Source organism: Petromyzon marinus, chromosome 57 (genome assembly GCF_048934315.1).
Source record: "Petromyzon marinus isolate PM22_M1 ecotype Great Lakes invasive population chromosome 57, UKy_Petmar_22M1.pri1.0, whole genome shotgun sequence".
Taxonomy (NCBI): Eukaryota; Metazoa; Chordata; class Hyperoartia; order Petromyzontiformes; family Petromyzontidae; genus Petromyzon; species Petromyzon marinus.
The window spans coordinates 10,655,921-10,677,981 of NC_133723.1; the positions used below are offsets into that span (position 1 = coordinate 10,655,921).

At 43.5% G+C, this 22,061-nt stretch overlaps 1 protein-coding gene across 6 annotated transcripts in view; it reads left to right on the top strand.

Moving 5' to 3' along the window:
* The window catches only part of LOC116955038 (uncharacterized), a 51,603-nt gene that overhangs the window by 16,317 nt on the left and 13,225 nt on the right, over nt 1–22,061 (top strand). For 2 of the 6 annotated variants that reach the window (XM_032975978.2, XM_032975977.2), the window contains exons 3-8: nt 12,538–12,671; nt 15,182–15,299; nt 15,453–15,523; nt 18,619–18,694; nt 19,649–19,711; nt 20,539–20,608. In XM_032975978.2, the coding sequence (XP_032831869.1) occupies nt 12,538–12,671; nt 15,182–15,299; nt 15,453–15,523; nt 18,619–18,694; nt 19,649–19,711; nt 20,539–20,608 (532 nt within the window). Of the gene's footprint in view, nt 1–280; nt 716–12,537; nt 12,672–15,181; nt 15,300–15,452; nt 15,524–16,366; nt 16,443–18,618; nt 18,695–19,648; nt 19,712–20,538; nt 20,609–22,061 lie in introns of those variants that run through there. The other 4 variants (XM_032975982.2, XM_076052774.1, XM_032975981.2 and 1 more) reach the window with 4 other exon arrangements.

Genomic DNA, 22,061 nt, shown 5'->3' on the forward strand with positions numbered 1-22,061 from the left:
CTGGGGGACATGAGTTGGGGGGGGGGAGAAGAGCTTCATAGCTCATCTGATTTAACAAAGATTCGCATTCTAATGACTCCTCAACGCGGAATCGCTGGAATCGCTCGGGGCGGGTCGCCGGGGCGGGGTCGGTAAATTTGAAAGAATTAAATAAAGCAAAGTGACGGCGCCGTAACGTTCGCGTGACGTCACGTCCGGCGAGCTCCGGGCCCCCTCCCCTATATAAGGGCGAGGGGCGCGGCGGAGCCGGCGAGCGCGCGCGTGCAGGTGACCCCGGCGTCTTCCCGCGCAAAACTTTTCCACCCCCCCCACTCCGTTCGCCACCCCCACCTCGGCGCACACCGCGGCCATCTTCTCTCATTGCTCTACCACTATCACATCTCCCACCCCCCCCCGCCGCTATCTCCCCACACAACCAAATCTCTCGCTACTAACAAACACAGTTTCGTGAGGAGAAATTATTTTTTTAATCAACGCAAACTAATTTTTTTTAAATATATACACAAAGGACATAAGAAGTCCTTGTCGGGCAACGAACTTTTAAAGTAACTTAGCGACGGAACGGACGCTTGTTTATTAAAACATGGCTGGAGTAACCTCGATCGACGCCGTCAAGAGGAAAATTAAGACGCTGCAGCAGCAGGCGGACGATGCTGAGGAGCGCGCCGAGACGCTGCAGAGGGAGCTGGAGGTGGAGCGCGAAGGGCGTGAGAAAGTGAGGGCCGATACTTTTTTTTGTTTCGTACAATAATTGTTAAAAACAAAAAAAAACTTTATCGTAAAGTGTATTTTTTTTGTTGTTACGGAAAAAAAACAAATGCTGGACTGCTAGCGGCGGTTTGGTTGGTGGCATCTTCAGCCTTCTCCCCCGCCTTTGCTTTGACAGCTTCGGCCCCGATTCGTGTCGAGTTCGGCTGTCTGTAAAAGTCCCGTGTGAGGAAGGGGAGGGGAGGCGTCCCCTTAAACTTATTGACAGACTTTCTTTTAAAAGCCTAAAGTATCTTTTGCTGGCAGAAAGGGGTCCACCTCAAGCTGGACGGGAGCGCTAGAGAGATAACCCCCCCCTCACATTAACTAGATGGGTATTTGGCCTACTCTTCCATGCCGGTGGAAGAGTGTGGGTGCTTAACATATACACCACACGACACATTAACCGCCGGTCGACTTAACGCAATGGTTCGCCGGCTACCGGAGGAATGTTTATTTGACAGTGACGTGAGAGTGATGGAATGCGATTTGAATGGCTTCTTCGCTCTCGTTGGTATAGGAGACCTGATGGGGTGGTGGTGGGGGTGGTTGAGACTGACTGTGATAGAGATATTAACTCTGGTGGTGGAGGGAAGGTCGACTCTGTAGTGGAGAGTTAGCGGAGAGGAGTGAGATGGGACTTATGTGGAGGAGTTCTCACGGGCGTGGTAAGAGCCAGACGAAAAATTCGAGAGATAACAAACAGCTCTTGGTATGCTTCAATGGCGAGGTATGCACTGTAGTGTACAGTGTGCCAGTACTTTGTGTGTCTGTCTGCAATGTCTTGCTCGTGCCACTGCTGGATGAAGGCCTTATACACCACGCCGTGTCGGTCAGTGGAGTAGTTGGTTTATTTTTTTATTTAAAGCTTTCGTGACTGCAGTAATTCATATTCTTAGCTCTCTCGGTAAAGTCACATTGAAGGGAAACAATAAAATAATAAAATATATATAACAAATATAAGAATATGTAGTTGGTTTATTTTCACCACGCCTCTGCGTGGTGTTGATGAACGTGGCGCGAGATGAGGGGCCGAAAGCTGCTTTCAGATATCGCTGTCCTCAACTAGCCGCTGGTGTTAGACGTGGCATGTAATTGAAACGTATTTTAATAGCCCAGTGTGCTAACCAGGGTGATGAAGTATGGTGAAATAACTTCCCCCGCCCACGACCAGCATGTCCGAGGAAGCACCCTCAATGAAGAGGTCTTGTCGGGTCACTTTGTGTGCGTGTGTCATGAGTTTACATATTTCTATGCCCATATGTTTAAAATGGTATGTGTTTCCATGCGATGTATTTGCGTGCACCTTTTGTACGCATTAGCATGTCACTTTGTCTTTGCAAATATACTCTACAGTCATGCGTGCTAATTCATTGAACATGTGGTGTGGATTGTGCCGGGCCCTAAATAAGTTTCTTGTAGCGAACAGCGCCTCTTCGATCCGTCCAGTGAGCGATAAACTCAGTAGGGGGACCTTTGTCTTCCGTTTGTGTGCGCGCAAATGCACGGCGCTGTTCTTATTGCAGGAAACGGTTGTGAAAGTGGCTGTCGTAGAGCTGTAAAGTCTACTTGAATGTACAGTACTGTAACTTAGTCACGAATATGGTGGCACATTTTACCTTCGCATTCAACGCATTTAAGGAGTGGCTTCGTGCTGGGTGTACAGTACGTATTGGGCCTTTGTATCATTATTGGGCATCATGCTTTTTTATTGTGATTTCCCGTGGACAGACTTGCCTCGGTCACAAGAATGTGGAATTGGACAGACGCACCTGACTGACACGTATTTTTCACGATTGGTTAAGAGCATGTGCAGCCATTCTCAGTCTACTGCTGAATGAGGGTCTCTCCATGCCGTGCAGGTCTTGGGGGGGCTCTTTGATCATTCTTCACCATGCCCGTCAGTGTGGGTTGGTGAAGGTGCGGCGGTGCGTAGGAGTTGGAGCATAGCACAGTACCGTACAACAATTGATTTTATCCACTGCCCGCTATTGTCCAACCATGATGCACTGTAGCCCATCGGCAGCCTAAATAACACGTTTTATGGATGGTGGTTGCCCATCCAATCACACTACTCCAAGCTGAACGCTGCTTAGCCTTTAAGATCTGCCGACATTGAGTGCATTCCTTGTGAATTGGTCACAGAAGGGTGAGATGAGAGGCCGAGTTAATATGCAACACCGTGCAGTTATACGCGTTTTATTTAGTAAATAGCAGAACACACACGTTGCTTAGTATATGAACTAAACTTTAACAGGAAGCTTTCAAACCCATTGTCAACAAGACAGCCGTCTTTATCGCAATGGGTACCGTTTCTGGACGTTTGGTGATATGCAAATGAGGGTTGTGGGTTGGTGGTGGGGTCGGCGTTTTCTCAAGCAGAGACGATGAGAGCGCAACAAACCGTAGCTGGCGGTTGAGTTGACAAAGTTTTAAAACTTTTCATTGCCATTCTGTGTAGTGTTTTAATTTAGAGGTAAGGCTTGCGGAAAACACGGGCGTCTATATATATTATGCCTGTTCCTAAATGGTTTGCTTGTTGAGCTTAAATGGTGGTAGGGATTTTTCTTTGCCATTGATCTCAAATTTCAGGGTTTAGGTGATGTGTGCCTCGTTGTTGGCTCTCATTTGGAATTGGGACACCACGGTGGCTAGGAGATGTTATCTTGCCCGGTCCAGTGTACAGGAGGTTGTGCTTCGATCTCAATCCTGACGCCTGTTATATATTTGGAGTTTGTGTGTTCTCCCCATGGTCGTGTGGATTTTTCTCCGGGTCCTCGGTTTTTCCTTCCTACTTTTTAGAAACATGCACTTGGAGTAGTTGGCTACTACATATGTTCACAAGCCGCTTCGTTGAACTGTCATTTGTGGCCAGGCCGCTTCTCAAAAAAAGTTTTATAGCTCGGTGCGCCTTTTTAAACCGTGCTATCGGCTACAATTCCTATTTTTTAAGCTTTTGTCACGGTAAATTGTGGTATAAGTTTGGCCCCAAGTGCCTTAACTGCATAGCTTGTGATACCGTTGTGTAATCTTTCTCTTACTGTTAGATCTTGGATTGGCTATTCTGGCAAGTGCTGCTGCGTGTTGGTCTCGGTATGTTGCGGAGGGAAAAAATGAGGTCGCATTGTTGAAGTGTGTAAACAGTTACTTATTTTCACTTCATTGCAAAGTCATTGCTTGTTGTGGTGCTTAAGGTAAAACTGTTCTCACGGTTAACATCAATGGTGTCAGTCACAACAAAGTTGAACTTTGTTTAAATACAAGTGGCTTTAACTCATCGGGTGGGTCCTCCCAAATCAATTCTTTCATTGTGGCTCAAAGCATTCAAAACGGTTCAGATGATTCTGATGGAAGTCGTTAAGTAGTTGGATTCGTTTACGAGCATGACTGTAATGTGGGAAATAATTGATTTATTTAATGGAAAAATCGGTCAAGACGTATGGTTCCAGAAAATGTTATCCTGCATTGGGTTTATTTTCTTTTTGGAAATGTCAGGGAATTGGTGGTGGGATTGGTTCATAGTTGTAGCTGTTAATAGATAGAAATATTATAAAGGATATTAAAAGTGTTTGTGCGTGTGTGTAAAGGAATCTGTAGCAAAGCATTAAGTGTTCGACCATATAATTTTCATGAATGAATCCTCACAATGGGGAATGCACACGCGTACAGTGGATATGGTATGCCAGAGTCCCAGTGGGATCTTTGCTTCCTGAGGAATTGGACATGTCCATTAGTGCTGGAGGACGTGGGTTAAAATGCATGCAATTTAAAGCACTCCCCCTCAGATTTTGGTTGGATTCTGATCCTTCCCAAACACAATCCGAACCCTCTTCTTAACGGTTTAAAGTGGCCTGCGTTCAGTATGACCCTGAAATAAATGTTATGAATTCGCATAACCTCAAGGAACCAACTATATGACCACCCGCATAAAAAATATAATTCCAGGGTGTGGTGTGTGACTGAAATGGGTGATTTAAATGATAAATTAGACTTGATTTGGTGGCAGAATTGGGTGACTAAGTTGTAGCTGTTGACCGTAATTGATTATCATTAATCGTGTTTTAATACTTGTGCTTATGCTCGTGACATATTTTTGGACAAGGAGTGAAAATCGATACCTTCTGTACTAAATCATGTAAAATGTCTCATGGTGACTTTGAAGTTCCGTTGCCCTATACTCGTCACGTTAATTGATGTTCACTAAATTACTGAGACTATGAAACGGAATAATGAACACAACGTAATATTACATGTTTGGAGTGCCATTTGCAGGTGGGGGAGAGCCTTTTGTCTTTCCCCCCCCCCTCCTCCCTGCAAGACGTGAAAAAGTAGCGTTTACATTTGCCTTTTTACACTTGCCACTGTTTCCAGAGTGATATCTTGTAACATTGAAGCAGCCTTGTCTCGATTTATCGTTATGCTGTTTGTTGACCCGTCACGTACTCTTGAGTGCAGTTCATTCAAAACCGATTCAATTATTTTTTTACCAGAAAAGGCCACGGAACACATTTGTATGGGGATTTGGTGTTATGTCTAGCGAGTCTTAATTTTCTTAACTTTTAGAGAAGCATTTTTGTTATGGGCTAGCCAGTGTTTATTCCATAAAAAAAAACAGCAACACTTTGTTCCAGACAGATAAGCATGTTGTATGAGGTTGGGTCTGGGACCATTGTGTGGCATTGCTGATAAGGGGGCACTTGTACTGCTAAATTAACTACTCCTTTTTGTTGGGTTATTAATGGCCATTTTTGAATGAAGTGGCAGGCGACCTAAGCTGTTTGTCTGAATATAAGCGTGTCGTCTAACCTTAAAGTGTTAAACTCATCCAGTGTAAGGTTTGTTCAGCCTGTTGATTAGCTGCATTAGCCCTTTTTTATCAAATGAATCCTTGGAGTGTTGTACGCATATACTTAACAGTGTTCAGAAAATTTCGGTATATCAGCTATTGCAAGCTTTAATAGCTGCCATACGGAAATTCAAAGTAAAGTGCTGCTGGGCAGGGCACACTATCCAAAACGGCAAAATCGTCTGCAGTCTTGGATTGTGTGCTCTACACAAGTCACAAATTGCCAAATTCCTTTTTAACAATGAGGCCTGCGTGTTTAAAAATGCAACAACAAAACACTCCTTTTAAAACTTGTACTGATTTGTGTGTTTTAGAATCCAGCTAAAATAAATTACTCTTAACAAAAATGTTTGAATACCTCTACACTTTAAAAAGTGCCATGGCCATCAGACTTTCAAGTCAAGTGTACGAATGCAGTTTTTCACTTTAATCTTCTGTGGCTGTTTGGGGGTGGGCTGCCCACAATGGGCAGCTCGCTGATAATGCCACATCACAGCCACTGCTGTTAAGCTTGGAACGCCACACCCTTGCTCTTGCCTTCACGCGGGAGTATGAGCTCCCCCTCATCATTCCTTGGCGATCAGATGCTTACTTTGCCTCGCATTATATTGCAGCCTTACAAGATGGGGAATGTTTTAACTGCATCATGTCAACGTTTAAACACACTCCGGCTTTGTTTAATTTTCTCCGTTGTAGTTTACGAGTCCAAAAATCTTTTTTGTAATTTACGAAGATGGGAATACTTTATTTTAAATGGCTGTGTAACCAGATTCTTTGGTATGTTTCGTACATGGACTATATCAAATCCATCTTACCTTGGGGCAGAATTGGTTTCATAAATTAATGGGTAGTCATAAATCGTTTCGATTTAAAGCTTTCGTGACTGCAAAGAACCAAGAAGAATCATAAATCGTTATTACCGATGTCAAATGGTGTGCTTTTTAGTCTAGGAAGGTCGGCATGTGCTTGATAATGTTACTGAAATGTGCTCGCTAACATCGTGTACAGTAACACAGAGGTGACTCTAAGTTAATTAAAATGTAATATAAACCTTGGCTTATGAGATGGTTCGGATTAAGCAAAGGCCGTTTAGATCGTGTGTCGCGTTCCATTCTGTTTCAAAAGGGAAATTCATGAATAGGCACAATGTGATGTTAACACTCTTTTGACACCAAAACTGGTGTGTGTTTGAGGATTGGCATATGGCAGTCTGTACAAAGTACTTGGGAGCGGGGGGGGGGGCTAGGTTCTCATAAAATGGGTGCGGCCATAGCACAAGTAAGTCTTAATCTCATGGTTGCAGTTTAGTGTAGTTCTGGCAAACTTGTCCCGTTCACTGGCATTCTCGCTTTCACATTCTTGACATGGAAGGCTGCATGTTTGGGGTGGGGAGTACGGTGTTTGCTAAACGTGGGTAATTCCTGCAAGCATCGTGTTTAACAATATTAAGCTCAGTTTTATAAAGACCTTTCAAATTGGAAATCTCAAGTATTTGATTCTTACCACATTCCACCTTGGATAATTCATCCAAGGATTGAGTGATTTGAGTGTAAAAAAAAAATCTACATTCATTTTTACGTTTTTTTATTTAATAGAGATTCTACCGTGTAAGATCTAAGAAATTGAGTAGGATTGTATTCTATTGCAAATCTAGCTTTGTTAAGCTTTTACTATGTTTGGTTATTCATTATTTCTAGCTTGCCAGTCTCACAATTCTGGCTGATTCCATGTATCCAGATTGGCAGGATGAAGAGCAGCTATAAGTGTATATTATCCATTACTTTTATGTCTACCTATCTGCCCCACATAGATGCTAGGCTATAACCAAAGGTCCATACACACGCATATCTGCCCTGCATATATGCTTAGGACCCCCACATACTTAGTTGCCATCTGTGGCCTAGGCTGATCTACTACAGGCATCTTGGTGGTGCATTGGCGCTGGCTGGTCCAAACTCTGCATGGCCTTTTAACCTAGGTCGCGCAAGCCTCACCGGCATTAGCATTTTGACCGAGGGTGAATCGGTACAATTCCGGACACTAGGAATTGGTCATATTTTTTTATGGCGACTTTGGTTGAGGCCAGGGTCGGTGATAATTCCAACCGGTTTTGTATCGACGAGTATTACATGGACATCTCCCATTATGATCCGTTTAGAAGTAGTATTTGAGTCTAAGGAATCAGGATTCAAGGCTAAGTAAGCGTTGAGGATTGTCCAGCTATACTGCACACTGTATAGACAAAGCAACAATTTGTTTTTTTTTTCCCCAAGACAATTGTATTGTTAGATTAACAGCGAGTGTGGTAACCTAACCACAGCTAATGAAGGCTCATACAATTGCATTGAGGAAGTTTCCAGTGCGGGTGTCTACATGCGCGTGGGTGTGTTACTGGGCAGGATGTGTGGCTGCGGAGTGGGGGATATACCTCGTGCTCATGCTTAAGGCATGTGCAACGGAAATGGTTCACTAGAGATCTCCACATTGGAATAAAATATATTGCGTCTGCACCACATGTTAACGCAAATTTGAACCATTCTTCCGTGTCATACACGCGCGTGCGCCTGTCGAGCAGTTCTGCACATTTGGTAACAGTCACAAATGAACTTCACAAGGACATTTCTGCCAGTGCTGTTAAAAACCCCGACCCATGTGTCACCATAATTTCCTTCCTACTGCTACAAAAAACAATGCTTTATGTGCGGCTAACATCTGACCTCCAAGGTCTCCTACTTTTACAATATCCCACTGTCTGGCTTTAGGTGTTCCCATTGCTTGCGGACTTATGGATACCACTCCATTGCTTCTTTCCAACGCAAATGTATCCTCTCCTCAGACCCTCCGCTGTTTTGTCAAGGGTCACCGCAGTTGTGTGTCCTGTGCATGATTCCCAAACGCTTTACTGCAAGTTTTATGTTCGTGCCAAATGCACAACAGATGTTTGTTAATAGGAAATGGATTATTTTTTGTTGTTAAAATTAAACTTAACAGCATTCCAGCCATTCTCAACCCAACAAAGAATGAAGGCTTCACCAGTCACCACGGTGGTGAGATGTTGACTACCTTGCCTGGTATATAGGAGGTTTTGGGTTCGATCCCCACCCTGACGCCTGTATATTTGGGGTTTGCATTTTTTTATCCCCGTGGTCGTGTTGATTTTTTTTAGTGTCTGGTTTTTTTTTACTCAAATTAGAATTAACATGCATTTAGAGTATTTGGTTGCTTTAAATTTCCACATAAGCCACTTTGTGGCCGGGTCGCTTAAAAAAAAGCTATATAGTTAAGTGAGCGTTACCTGTAAAATAAAAATAGTTCAGTTTATTTTTCGATTTAAAGCTTTCGTGACTGCAAGGATTCATCTTCTTTGGTTCTTTCGGTAAAGTCACGTAGAATGAGAATAAAATAATAAAATAACACAATATTTAACAAAATAACACTATTTTATTATTTTATTCTCATTCTACGTGCCTTTACCGAAAGAACCAAAGAAGAGTTCAGTTTATATTGGTCTTTTTTATCATACTTCCCTACGCTGGTCGAGTCATCACCTTGGTCACTGCTGTTAGCTGCGGCTGAGACTCAAACTCGGGTCGTCAGGTTCAAAGTGGATGTAGTATAACTACTACTGTCGCTATACCACCAGTTACAGATATTTTATTGAATTTTATGTCCTTTCTGTCTCTGAATTTTGAATGTACTGCACTGCCATTCCTTGTGATTAAAACACATTGGCGCAATGATCACTTGATGAGACCTACTCACCGGTCATGAGTCAACTTCCCATCAATCATGAAACCAGGAAGTTGACATTGTTATGTTTAATTGGGGCCAAAGGCGCACAGGGATAAAGCAGCTCCTGCAGCAATCCTCTAATGGCTTCGGTTCACTACGTCCGTGGTGAGAAATAAGTCCTTCATACATGCAGCATACAGAGTCTGGGTAGTGTCTTACAGTTGCACGGTCTGGCTTTAACAAAATCTGTCAATGTTGGGCAAAGTACAGTGGGGGAAACACGCATTGCTTTTTTGTTTGCTTGCCATAGCCTACCAGAAACAAAATAAATAACGCCTGTTTCCCATATTTGTATCTCCACACAAGAAAGTGTTTTATTTACACAACCCATTAGCCACACCGCCTGCTTGCAAGTGCATGCTATTGGCAGCGTTGATTAAATACAAACTCTGGACTGGGTTTACACATTCATTGTCTCATCAGCAGTTAGGTTTGCTTCAACCAATGTTGGTGAACTGTCCGTTTTTTGTTTCATAAGGAAGGACCCGTTTAAAAAGTAGGCACAGCTTTTAAACCAATTTCATTCGTAAGGCCTGTTATAAATTAGCCTTTAAATCATCGGGGGGGGGGAATAAACTCAACTTTTTGTAAAGGATCGTGCTTGAGGCCAAATGGTCTGGTTGCACTGTGCAACGAGTGGGGAAGGGCCCCTTGCCTGGGAGAGGCTCGCGCGCTGTGCGGTGTTCCGTGGGCTGAGCGGGGCCCCACGCCACACAAGCACTTTGTGAGCGGGCGTGCCCGAAGTTCGGGCCGGATTCCAGTTGACGCGGCTCTTGTGTCGAGCACGGAGCATTTCATGGCCATATATGGTGCTTGGTGGCTAGGGAGGGGCGGGCGGCCGGGTCGGTTCGTTGCAGTTTTTGCTGCGAGGTGGGAGTGTCCCGTGATGGTCCGTGCAGACGATGCTGAAACAATCGCTGGAACTCTTCTTTGCAGAGCGGAAACGGCACATCTGTTGGTCTTGGCAGCGATTGGCTGTCCGCTCCCCAAAATGTAATCCGGTTCCCTTGGTATACATTAAGTATGCGTGGTTCTGTGTTAATCGTGGAGCTCTATGGTGCCTGCCTATCTGGTTTTTCATTTGTCATCTCAAAAGCAAAGCTGATTTTGCCATGACATCATCTGGCATGTGATCTGCAGGGAATAATTGGGTTTCATGTGAGAAGAAAACAGGCAGCACAAGTATATACTGTCGAATGGATTTGTGTTCTAAACGATTTGACAGTTTATTTTTGTTGCAAGACTTTGGAATTCGAATTTACGGGGATTAATCAATCCAGTGGTCGATGGAAGGGTGTGGTTTCACCATACTAAAGTGTTTATGAAGAGGACGTCCAGGCACCAGTCTTGATAAACATACGCCATTGTTGTCTGTGGCTGGGAATCTGACCAAGGTTGCTAGGTTCAGAGTACATTTCTCGAACAACTGAATCGCCACCCCCTACACCCCACACTATTGAAATATAGGCAATATAATAGACAATATTGTTGCATTTTGTAACGGATTAATGTCAATTAGAGGGAGTAGTAAATGAGACTTTTTGTACAATGATGTTGCCAGTAGCTGTCCTAATCGTAAGTTAGCAATGATGTCTGTTTGTAATAAGCTTAGTTTAACACGATGCAAATTGGTGAACAAAATGTTATGGCTGTGCATCAGCTCGTAGTAAATTTGTTTTAATTCCTTAAACCAAGTGTCTGGATTTTAAATAACACTTGCAGTCTACAAAACATCACCACAACATGCTAGTTCAATGCCCCAACACGTGCATGTTATTGCCTGCGGCTTACGAAACGAGTGTGCACTCAGCTGCAGTAGTGCACCTTGCCACTACCTGTAACATGTGATGACTTGCCGTTTCCACTAGGATACCGATATTGTCATCGGTGTACACTTTGACGCAACCGACGTGCATTTTAAGCGTGGGGAATGCAAAGAAGGTTCCCGTTATCTAAATCCATCGCTCTGGTGTTGATAAAATCACTTAATTTTTGTGCGTAAATGGTGAACATCCTATTGAAATACTAACCCTTACCATGGGAATGTGTAATTTCCAACAATGAATCAAAACCATCATTTAAGAAGTGAGTTCCATCCCATTACTTGTTCGAGCAGGGATAGATACACTTGAGTTCAACTTTGTCATGTGAACCGTATTGTATTTGTGCTTGTTCTGAATGAGTGTTGCATTTATTATTTGAAACTCTTCTCTCTGGAATGTTGGCCGTGATTGGTTATAAACCAGTCATCTGCTTACCTCACAGCCTTATCTCGGATAAATACGGGGCAGCCATTGTTTATCTGAATGATCTAACTCTTTGATTGGTATGGGGCAGAGGTCGACAACCAAACTAAGAAGAAGAGACTTTTATTCGTATTCGGTAAAAACCTTTTAAGAACCGAAATGCACTTGTATGTGGGAAGGCGGTCCTTAATAAATAACGTCACGAAGCAGTCCTTAATGAGCCAAATACGGCTCGAGCTGCAAGTTGCCGACCCCTGCTATGGTGAGTTGTGACCTTAATCCCAACCTTGTTGACCTGTCCCTGGGCACTGATTTAACTTGCAGGTGCAGAAGCTTCAGTAACCTAACAGAATATAGTTTGTACCCAAAATAACGTGGACGGACGTGACATGTCCTGCCTATAATGGGTTTTTTTTCATGGGGCATGTTTTAATACTTGAAAGAGAAAATAAAAATTACCTTGCTAAAGATGTATAATATGAATTGTGGAGCACTCCAAGATAAAATCATAAACTTGAAAAGAATTACATTTGGTCTTCATGGACACAACGGGAGGCCCCCCACTCCCCTGAATTAGACCCTCATTTCACAAATGCCTGTTTTTCAAAAGTCTCCTGGCATTCAGAAAAGGTATTTGAACAGCAAGGTAACATATTTGCCTCGTAGAGTAAGGTTTGGAAACAAAATTAGAGTGAAGGTGACTCGCTCACCACAGCCGCGCCCAGCAGCTGGGTTTGCTGTGACCCACGGTTTCTTGGGTTTACTTAACTGTTACATCATTCAATGCTTTTTTATTGTAACGAGGTTAATTTGCTGAACGTTTGACTTTGCTCTGTGTGGCACAAAGCATTTGAAACTTCTCGTTGTAATAATTGTCCGTCCCTTGGTGGCACTTCCTCCTTGCAGGCCGAGGCTGATGTGGCATCGCTGAACAGGCGCATCCAGCTGGTAGAGGAGGAGTTGGACAGGGCGCAGGAGCGCCTCTCCACCGCTCTCCAGAAGCTCGAGGAGGCTGAGAAGGCGGCTGATGAGAGCGAGAGGTGAGATGCGTTAAGGAACGGCAGTGGTGTCGCGCACCTCCACTTTAGCACGGTTGGCTATGGACTTTGCGAAAGAACTGTGGGGGGGGGGCGGGAACCTAGCGTGTGTGGTGAGGCGTTGTGCGATTGCCTGTGTTGTAGTTTCTTGTCGAATTTACATTTTCCACCATCTGAATGGATGGTGCCGGTAGTTGGCGCTTAACCCGTGATCGTAAAGTTGGGGAGTTCAACTTTCGTTCGGGGATCGACTTGGGTCTATCGTTTCTCTGGTTTAGATTTTGCCTGACACCAATTGGTGGGTTATTTGTTGTGGTAATCCTGATCCTGTAGGGAGACTGGCTTCTTCCAAAGGAATGTGTAATTTTCACCACTGTCCCTAGGCCACTCATCAGAAATGGGCACTGCCTCGCACTCACTTGAACAGACACTGACTCTATCGTTGACCTACATGTAGTGTTCATATCACGAGGTGGTTTTCTTTCCCTATACAACTTAAATCATGTGTGCAGCACACTTGACCACTTTATAAATGTGTGTAAGTATACATTCTTGTTTTATTCTTAGTTTTGACGAGTTGAAACAAATCAATTCCCCTCAATGGGTGGGGGTTAAAAAGTAATGCCACATCAATACAGCTAATCATTCATTTAAATTGTAATTTTCGAGAATATAAATAACTAAATAGATAAGCAGAACATACGTCTCCTTCAAGTATGTCTTTGCATAAAAAAGTGTATTTTTCACACAACCCATCATCCTCGGGGATTATTTTTTTTGAAGTACAGATATATGAAGGAGACGGGCTTCTTAACTTCCTTTGCTTCCTCTCAGTATATTCGCATTACAATGCAAACTCTTGCATAGATGATGGAACTTGAGTTCTCATTAATAATTGCCTTGGGGGCTATTGAACTGAAATAATGTCACTGCTGTGGTGCTGCATGTGGGTTGGTGTCCTCCAAACGCTCATTACGTCATGTGAATAACTAACTTAAACACATTCGTCAACACGGCCCTTAAAAGTAAAAAATATATAATCAGCAATGTTTGGGCAATGGCCTTTCTTCATAGCACAGATGATATTCTCACTTGGCCAGCAAACATTTACACACCCCATGCCGAGGGTTAGTCAAAATAGCAATTGCTGAATAAATAAAAACATTTTAAATAATCCACATGAAAGTGGACCTTGAATTATGCTTTGGCACACGGAATAGATAAAGGTAATTATTATCCATGTTTAATAATTAGCAGTTTGTAAAAGCTACGTGACCTGGTGGTTGTGTTCATTGGATATGCACAAGTTCTGCTTTACAGTGGATATTGACTTTTGTGCCCATTGATTGCTTAAGTTTGTGTTATTACCTTGACAGAATGTTTGTCTATTGAATCATACCAAAGTCTTTTTCAAAATGTACAGCATTTTGGCAATTGTGCACAAACAAATCAATTACCTCCTGGCAATATTATTATTCATCCTCGGCTCAAATGTGTTAGATGTGTAATTCGCTGTGTGAAAGAAGCCGTTTCCGAATATTTATAAAGATTTGGGTGTTATTCCTAAAGTTATTTTAATCGAAATGGAGATGCGTTCCCTGTCATGTTGTCTGCCATTAATTAATTGTCTGACGTATTAGTCACTAGCTTTGGATTCTTGTCTTGGATTAATACACGGCCTATGCGGAGGGTGGGGGGAATGCGTGACATCAGCAGGCACACTGCGTGACGCTGCCGCATGCGGGTGACATCACAGATGTGACGTCACCACTCACTTGCCGTGAAAAATATATCCATTATTGCGCCCCCCCCCCCCCCCCCAAAATACAAAAGTTTATTTTTATACTTTTTGCATTGTGTATAGTCTGGAAGCTACCCACATTTCAAGTTTTGTTGCATGTTGGGAAGTATGCAAAAAATATCGAACAGACACACATTCACAAATTTCCCTTTTATATATAGATTAGTTTCAGTGCAATACATATTTGTCTGGAGTCTATCCATGGGTCGTTTTAAAATGGGACACCTCCAGATTTAACCAACACCCAAAACACACCGGTGCTGGTGACGTGGTGTTTGTATGTATGTTGAACTTTCTCATTGTACGTAGCCCACCGTGCTAATCGGAGCTTCCAGGGGGAAGACAACAAACCAAACCCAAAAAGCTGTTCTAAAGAAATTAGTTTTCAATCTCGATTATTTTCAAGTGCATGACTCCCAATGGCTTCCTAATATCGAAAGGAAGAGCATTCCAGATGGTCGCAGAAGTGCAAGTGTGTGATGTGTTGACCATCTTTGTTCGATGGCTCGCCAAAAGCTGCTGCTGTGAGGATGACCGGAGTCCACCTGTGGTTTATACTTCTTAATGAGATCAGCCGAGGTATTGTGATTAATGTGGTTTGCACTTTGTGTCATTAGTACGACCATATGATGTTTTCGTTCGGCAGTCGGTAGCCAATGCAGCTCGGCAAGGAACTGGACGGACACGGTCGGATGTGTGCCCTGTCCCACAGAGGCATGAAGGTGATAGAGAACAGGGCTTCCAAGGATGAGGAGAAGATGGAACTGCAGGAGATCCAACTGAAGGAAGCCAAGCACATCGCCGAGGAGTCCGACCGCAAGTATGAGGAGGTGAGGTCATCTTTAGCCACTTACTACTTCCCTGTTCACTTTCGACCTGCCTGAGGTCACGGATGACACCCCTCGCCTGTCTCCCCTTGTCATGCCCGCCGGTGCCTCTTTCTCCCTCCCTCTCCCCTCCGTCCTCCCTTCTCCTGGGTGCAGGTGGCACGTAAACTCGTCATTCTTGAGGGAGATCTAGAGCGGACAGAGGAGCGTGCCGAAGTTGCCGACGCGTGAGTCATCATTTGTGACGCTCGATTTGCTCCATTTTTGTTTCTGCACGAGTGGCCAAATGTTTGCTCCATGTGGAGATTGCACCCACGTTATTATTTTTTGTTCTATAGTAAATAAAAGCAAATTAAAACCCTTGCATGTTTTTAAGACTAATCGGTTACAGCATAGAATTATTTTCATTTGGTTGAGTGAAATTGTTGAAATTCAAACTAGGTCTAAGTATCCAAATTAAACTAGTTTTGCTTTCTTTTCATTTTAATCAATTTATTTACTTTAAAATTAAGAAACTTATTTAGAAACTATTAACATATTTAAGATGTATCACACCTGCAATTTGTTTTGGCCTATATATAGTGCTCATTCAGTGTTATCAGAAATCTTGCCATTTCATTATTTAATGAGGTAAATCCTGGTCAGGGTCAACTTTACCCATCTCTCCTGGATGTGTAAAATAATCACCCACAACTTGGTTGGTTCCATCAGTGTCCCATCCCAGCGACAGACCTAATGAATTTACAAGACCTGGCTCAGGACCGTTATTGAAGATTTCTGCTGCCCAGTGCCAATCTGAGCATAGAAGGGGTGTTACTTGTCACTTTTGCAATGTCTAACTGTTAATACAAGTCGAAGAGTGTTTTATAATTCATTTTCTGTTTGCAGTGAACACCGTTTAAAAGCTCATCGTTATTTTCTACTAATCCGTTTAAAATGTATTCCTTTGGTTTGCAGTTTTGTTGGTTTTAATTCACACGTGTGTGTTTTTAGTTCAAAACTAACCGAGTTTGTTATTTGTTGCATGCCGATTTGATTGCTGCCCCGACCCCTCACTGTGATACTAACAGCCAAGTCAGGCAGCTGGAGGAGCAGCTAAGAATTCAGGATCAGCACTTGAAGGGCCTCATGGCTTCTGAGGAGGAGGTATCATCACTTAAATACAAGTGCAATGATTAAACCTATCTTAATTTCTATTTTCCACTGGCACAACGGAGCCGTTGTTGGGTCAGACGGCACGGTTTTTTTTCCCCCACTGTCCCAAGCCGAGCCATGCTGCTGACGTAACTCGTAATGCGCGCAATGTTAATATATACGTAGATGACGCGGTGACCTCTGCGTTCGAGCTGCGACTCAAGTCGAGAGCCACACACCCTGACTACTTGCCTTGGATCCGTAGCCAGATTTGGGTGTCTTGCGAGGCCAGCAAAATGCCCACTCGATTCTTGGCTCGGTAAAATTCGTGGGGGAAGCCACCCGTGCCTTGCCGACTCCCGCCCTGTGGTGGCACGACTCGAATGTGCAAGTGGAACCGTAAAGCATTTGAATGAAGGCCCTCATATCTCATCGTAATTCCTCCTGCCATTTTTTTCCCCCTCACTACTCCTGCAGCTTTGCGTGTCCATGTTGTCCTCTGGCATCTTACGGGAGCCTTTCTGTGTCTTCTGCCCTGTGCCGCGGTGTTTATTTTTCTGCACCATTCAGGGCGTATTTGCACAGCTGCCAACTGTACCTATTTTGACAGAGCTATCTCGGTCCTTCGAGTGGATATCTCAGTCTTCTGATATTGGTCGTGCGTGTAGTCCATGTGTCATAGTAGAATTTGTGTGACATGTTCGGATTACTTTTTTATTTTAAATTTGGATAATAAACATGGATTGTGCAAGCAGGGTTATTCACCTTTTAGTGGCATTTTTAAGAGTGGTATACATCAGGCTTTGCCATCTCAGGTGGTGGTTCCGACAAGTAAATTACATTGTCTTGACCCTTGGACTAATTCGTTTTGTTAGAAAATGTTGAGAAGTAGATGGTGTGAACGTTATACAGTAATACTATTATTCTTCCTTGATGTTTGGTCAAGGAAGAATAATAGTCCAGAGCCAAATACATCCTCAGGATTTTATGGTTTTGTGCTCATTCTCAACGCTCTCGCCCAGACTGTGGGGGGAGGTGGGCACCTTTAGAGTTCACTTCTAATTCCTAAGATCACAGTTCCAGACTAAAGCACCCATAGGGATTACTACATTTCATTGCCAATTCCTGAGCTTTCTGTTCCCCCCTCCCTGTGGATTGACTCCTCCCCATCACGGGAAGGTGGAAGTTACACCACTAGTTTAGGAGAGCAGCACCTCCCTCCAACTCCCTTGAGCAGGAAACCTCTTTGAGTTTATTTGACTCCCTCAACAGGAACACTTGGCCTCTTCGAAATTTTAAGACGGACAAGAAAACTTTCCGATTCTTGTGGGGAAAAAAATACAACTTGCACTCGCCTTGTTGCAGCTACGTTTTCAGTTGGCAGGTTTGCTTTGCCTCAATCTAAAACTCTATTCTGTTTTGCTGCTGAAACTGTTGCACGGTGGTAATCGCTTAAGTCCAGACAGTTAAAATATTTGGATAATATTCTTTGTATATAATAATAAGAGCCTCGCTCTCTCGCTTAATCTGTGTGGTGCTCTTGTCAAGAGTACTCCGCTTGCAATCGCAATGTTGCAAAACTTCAAATCCTGATCAGGGGTTGGTCAGCTCGCTCGATGCCCTTTTTAGGGCTTTGTAAATGAAACGGGCAACAGTGCAGGGACGTCATGAACAGTGGTCATGGTGTGGATAGGCTGGTCACTGCCACACGTGCAATTTCTTTCACTTGAAAGAGCTGCCAGTGGAGATGAGCGTTGCTGCACAATTGATTTTTAGGTCGGGCCGCGTCATAATGATCTAGCCAAATTTGTGTCGTTTTAAAGACGCTTCCACCCGACGCATCCAAATCGCATTAAATTGTCACGAGCACAAGCGTCTATACCGGTTGAATTATCACCATTTGAGCCCACGAGGGTTGGCGCTCTTTAGAAAGGAGATGACGACTTCTCACGTTTATTAACGGTTCCTAAGACGATCACTTGCCGTGCTTCCCTTTCCCTTCTTGGCCAGAGTAGTACATGCTGCCCTGGCCTGCCCCGCCCTGCCCCCCCCTCTCTTGCCAATTTCCTTTTTCACATTTTTCTTTCTCATTTCCGCATTTGTCATCCTCTGTTGCAACTGCGACAAACCGCTACTCCTCCTGCTCGCTGCTCCTCCTGCTCCTCCTCGTCGATCTCGCCTTGAGCAGCAAGTGCTCTGAGCTGGAGGAGGAGCTCAAAGTTGTCACCAACAACCTCAAGTCTCTTGAGGCGCAGTCAGACAAGGTAGGGTGGGGGATCGGCTTCTTGCGGACAGAATTCCGTTGAGCCCCGCCGAGCAGTGCTTTAAGCGGTGGGCCAAGGCCCGAGAGAAGGTGGTGGCCTTTTTGAGGTTTGTTCGATTTTCGGAATTGGCAGAAGTGCGCATTAAATGCAAAACGATTGACATTTGCAGCCCCATTATTAATCTGCTGCTGGGTGAAGGCATCCCTATGCTGCTGAGTCCCGGTAATAGGTTTTTGACTTTTTCTAGACGGGCGTCTCTCAGGATAATGCCCTTATCTTGAACACAATTGTCATCAACGCTACCCTTAAAGGAAAAGCATGTAATAGGCTACGTTTCACGTAATGGCCCTCGATAGTAAAATGTGTGCTTTTCTTTTAGAACAGTGTTATTGAGGATTTTTTTGTGTTTTATGGTTATGTGTATACCTAAGACAACACCTAGGTTTCAATTAATAGTTATCGCCCAGTTACCAATTAACTACCTGAATCGCCCAGCTCTGTCGTACATTGCAGAAATGTAGTGAATGACTGATAGGTGGTCAAAAGGCCTTTCAGGAGCAATGTAGAGTTGGGTAAGGGAGCAGCCTATTCATTTGACTCCCGGAGTGGTTCTGTGGTGTCACCTGGTGCTGTTGCCTTAATCCCATGAGGATCTGCTGACTGGGAGTTCCAGAAGGACACTTATTTTTTACCACTAGTCAATACTTGTCCAATAACATAATTTAAATATAAATAGGTGGTCCTTTAATATAAAAAAAACATTGTTATTGTTTTAGATATGCCAATATTTAATTTTCTCTCGCTGTCCTTTCTCATTCTGTCCTTTCTTCATCTGACTTTACTTGTACGATTCTATCCACATGTGAGTGAGTTGAATGAAAATGTAATTTTGCAGGTGGGCTTGCCTTGCGGTTGAAATTAATTCTTCTTCTGTGGATCTCATTTCCTTAACAGTACTCGCAAAAGGAGGACAAATATGAAGAAGAAATTAAAATTCTTACTGACAAGCTGAAGGAGGTTTGTAAAGTTGTCGCGCCAAAGTTATACGACGCTTGGTCTGTGCTGTCAAACTTTGTACCAAACGGCCGAATATTGTATGTTGGTTATGTGTAGTTGACTTTCTGTTGCTAAACTGAACGTTTGCAAGGTACATATCAGCTGCTTTCTTTCATTCAGTAGGCATGGTGACTATCTAAAACATTTACACAAAGAACTATATTTGAAGAATACCCTGCGTGTTTATTTGGGTTCAAGGTACATATTGAATCTGTACATTATGAAAGGCACTTGGGGAAAAACCCGAATGTCCTGTTACTCGGTTATACATTTTGATCCGTGTATATTGAGTGAAAATGAAATTAAACTTTATTGTTCGCGTATCAATGCCCGTTTGTTAACGTAGTGGGCAGTACTGTAACTATGGTTTGTTGGAAGCTCTTAAGTTTTAAGATACTTTTTGGGAAGTGTCTTAAAACTTAACACCCTATATAAACACGTCTATTAATAACTCTCTTCATACGCTTCAGTAATTTTGCTGGAGCAGTCAACACCTGATGACCGGTTGCTTGTGTGGCTTCCAAAACGTTGTGATTTAATTTGTTTTCATTTTAATTTTTCACTTATGTGACTTTACTGAAAAAAGAGTGTGGATCCTTGCAGTCACGAAAACTTCAAATCTAAAATTTCCATATTGTTTAACGTTTTGGAACTGTTATAGTCTTAGAGGGGGGGTGGGCAGACAAAGGTTGTATGGAGTGAAGCGTTAATGTCGCTTGGCTTGGTCCAGCTATTTATGTGTTTCACCTGGCACACACGTTCATGTCTCCCTTGTCGACCACATCCAGGCTGAGACCCGTGCCGAGTTTGCCGAGCGTTCGGTAGCCAAGCTGGAGAAGAGCATTGACGACCTGGAAGGTAAGAGTTCCATTCCTCACACGAAACGGGTTTTGTCGGAGGTTACCAGGAAAAGAGTTCATTCAAGTGTTAACCAAGCAGCCAAAACTGAAAATAGTTGGTGTTGCTGTAATGCGATAAAATTGTACACCCGGCGAAATCACCGATCAGAGATTTGCTCATACATGGAAGAAAGTAGGTGTGGCCTTGGCCGAAGGCACGTGTCTTTGCCCATTTATGGTATTTTGGATCGTTAATCGAGTTTAATTGCATCGATTCCGCTCAGTCAAGCTATAATAAACACACGTAAAAAAAATACCGGGTTAATCGCTGTCGACTCATTGCCAATCGATCCAGCGATCGAGTAATGATATAACACGCCCCCTTCATTTGGTTGGCTAAGATCAGCAAGATCGGTGATTACGTCGCAGTCCGTTTTTATTGTTTCACAGCGTCCCTGCTTCCGTGTAACTTTGCCCGCAGCTGATACGTCCTGAGGGGACATCTCATCAGTTTTGCCACCGTGTACAACACGTGGCCTCTGGTGCTTAAATATAGCACCGTGTCTCTTCACGCTTACCCGTTGCCACTCAGTTTGATTGTGTGCCAAAGTCTCCTCTCCTTGGTTGAGAGTTTTTGCAAGGTTAATGCCCTCACGCAGGGGTGAAAGTAAAGTAGTAATGTGTGTGCAGTCTGTTGGACGAGAAGACCTCGGGAAAATAGTTTGGTTCCGGTTTCCGAAATGCGTTTTAGTGGAATAGTACACGAGGCACTGGGCCCCGCGCACTTGTGTTGGCCGCATGGCATAGTGCGAACAACCGAGAATGCATAGCACGATGAGCTGAGGGAGGTACATGTGTGAGCTACAGCGTGTGAGTTTCACTGGGTGATTGAACATCCCCAAGGGGCTGTGATATTTGAGGAGAGTTGTAGCAACACTGCTTTTTACTTTGTTCCGTAGTTGGAAACATAATAATTTCAGTTCCCACGAGGCATTTTATACATTTCCTCTGTAGTCACACAGGTCCCACACCCACAATTTTGTTATCAAATTAAAGCTACACATGTCCTCTAGAACAACGATGTTTAAAAGTTTTAACAGTTTTTATAGTTTTAACCAAAACACTAACAAAAGTTTAAAAATGGTACCCTTGTGTTTTTTTTTGTAATTTATATCATCGAGACGGACATGGAAAAAATAATCAGGGTACAAAGGATTTCCGCAAATGGGTACACGTGAGTGGATCTTAGAGGACAGCTTCGTTGTAATCTAAGGTGGGAATTATAAGCAGAGGGAAGTCGATGCCTGCTCGGTTTATTAGTACATTGAAGCCAACATTTGCTAGTGCTCATGCCACATCCAGCAGCTTACCCTCTCCTGCCTTGCGCAGACTTGGTGAGATCAGGACCCCTTCAGGTATCACCCGCCACAGTTCTTGTCCACAGCAGACAATTGCACTCAGATGGGTTACTG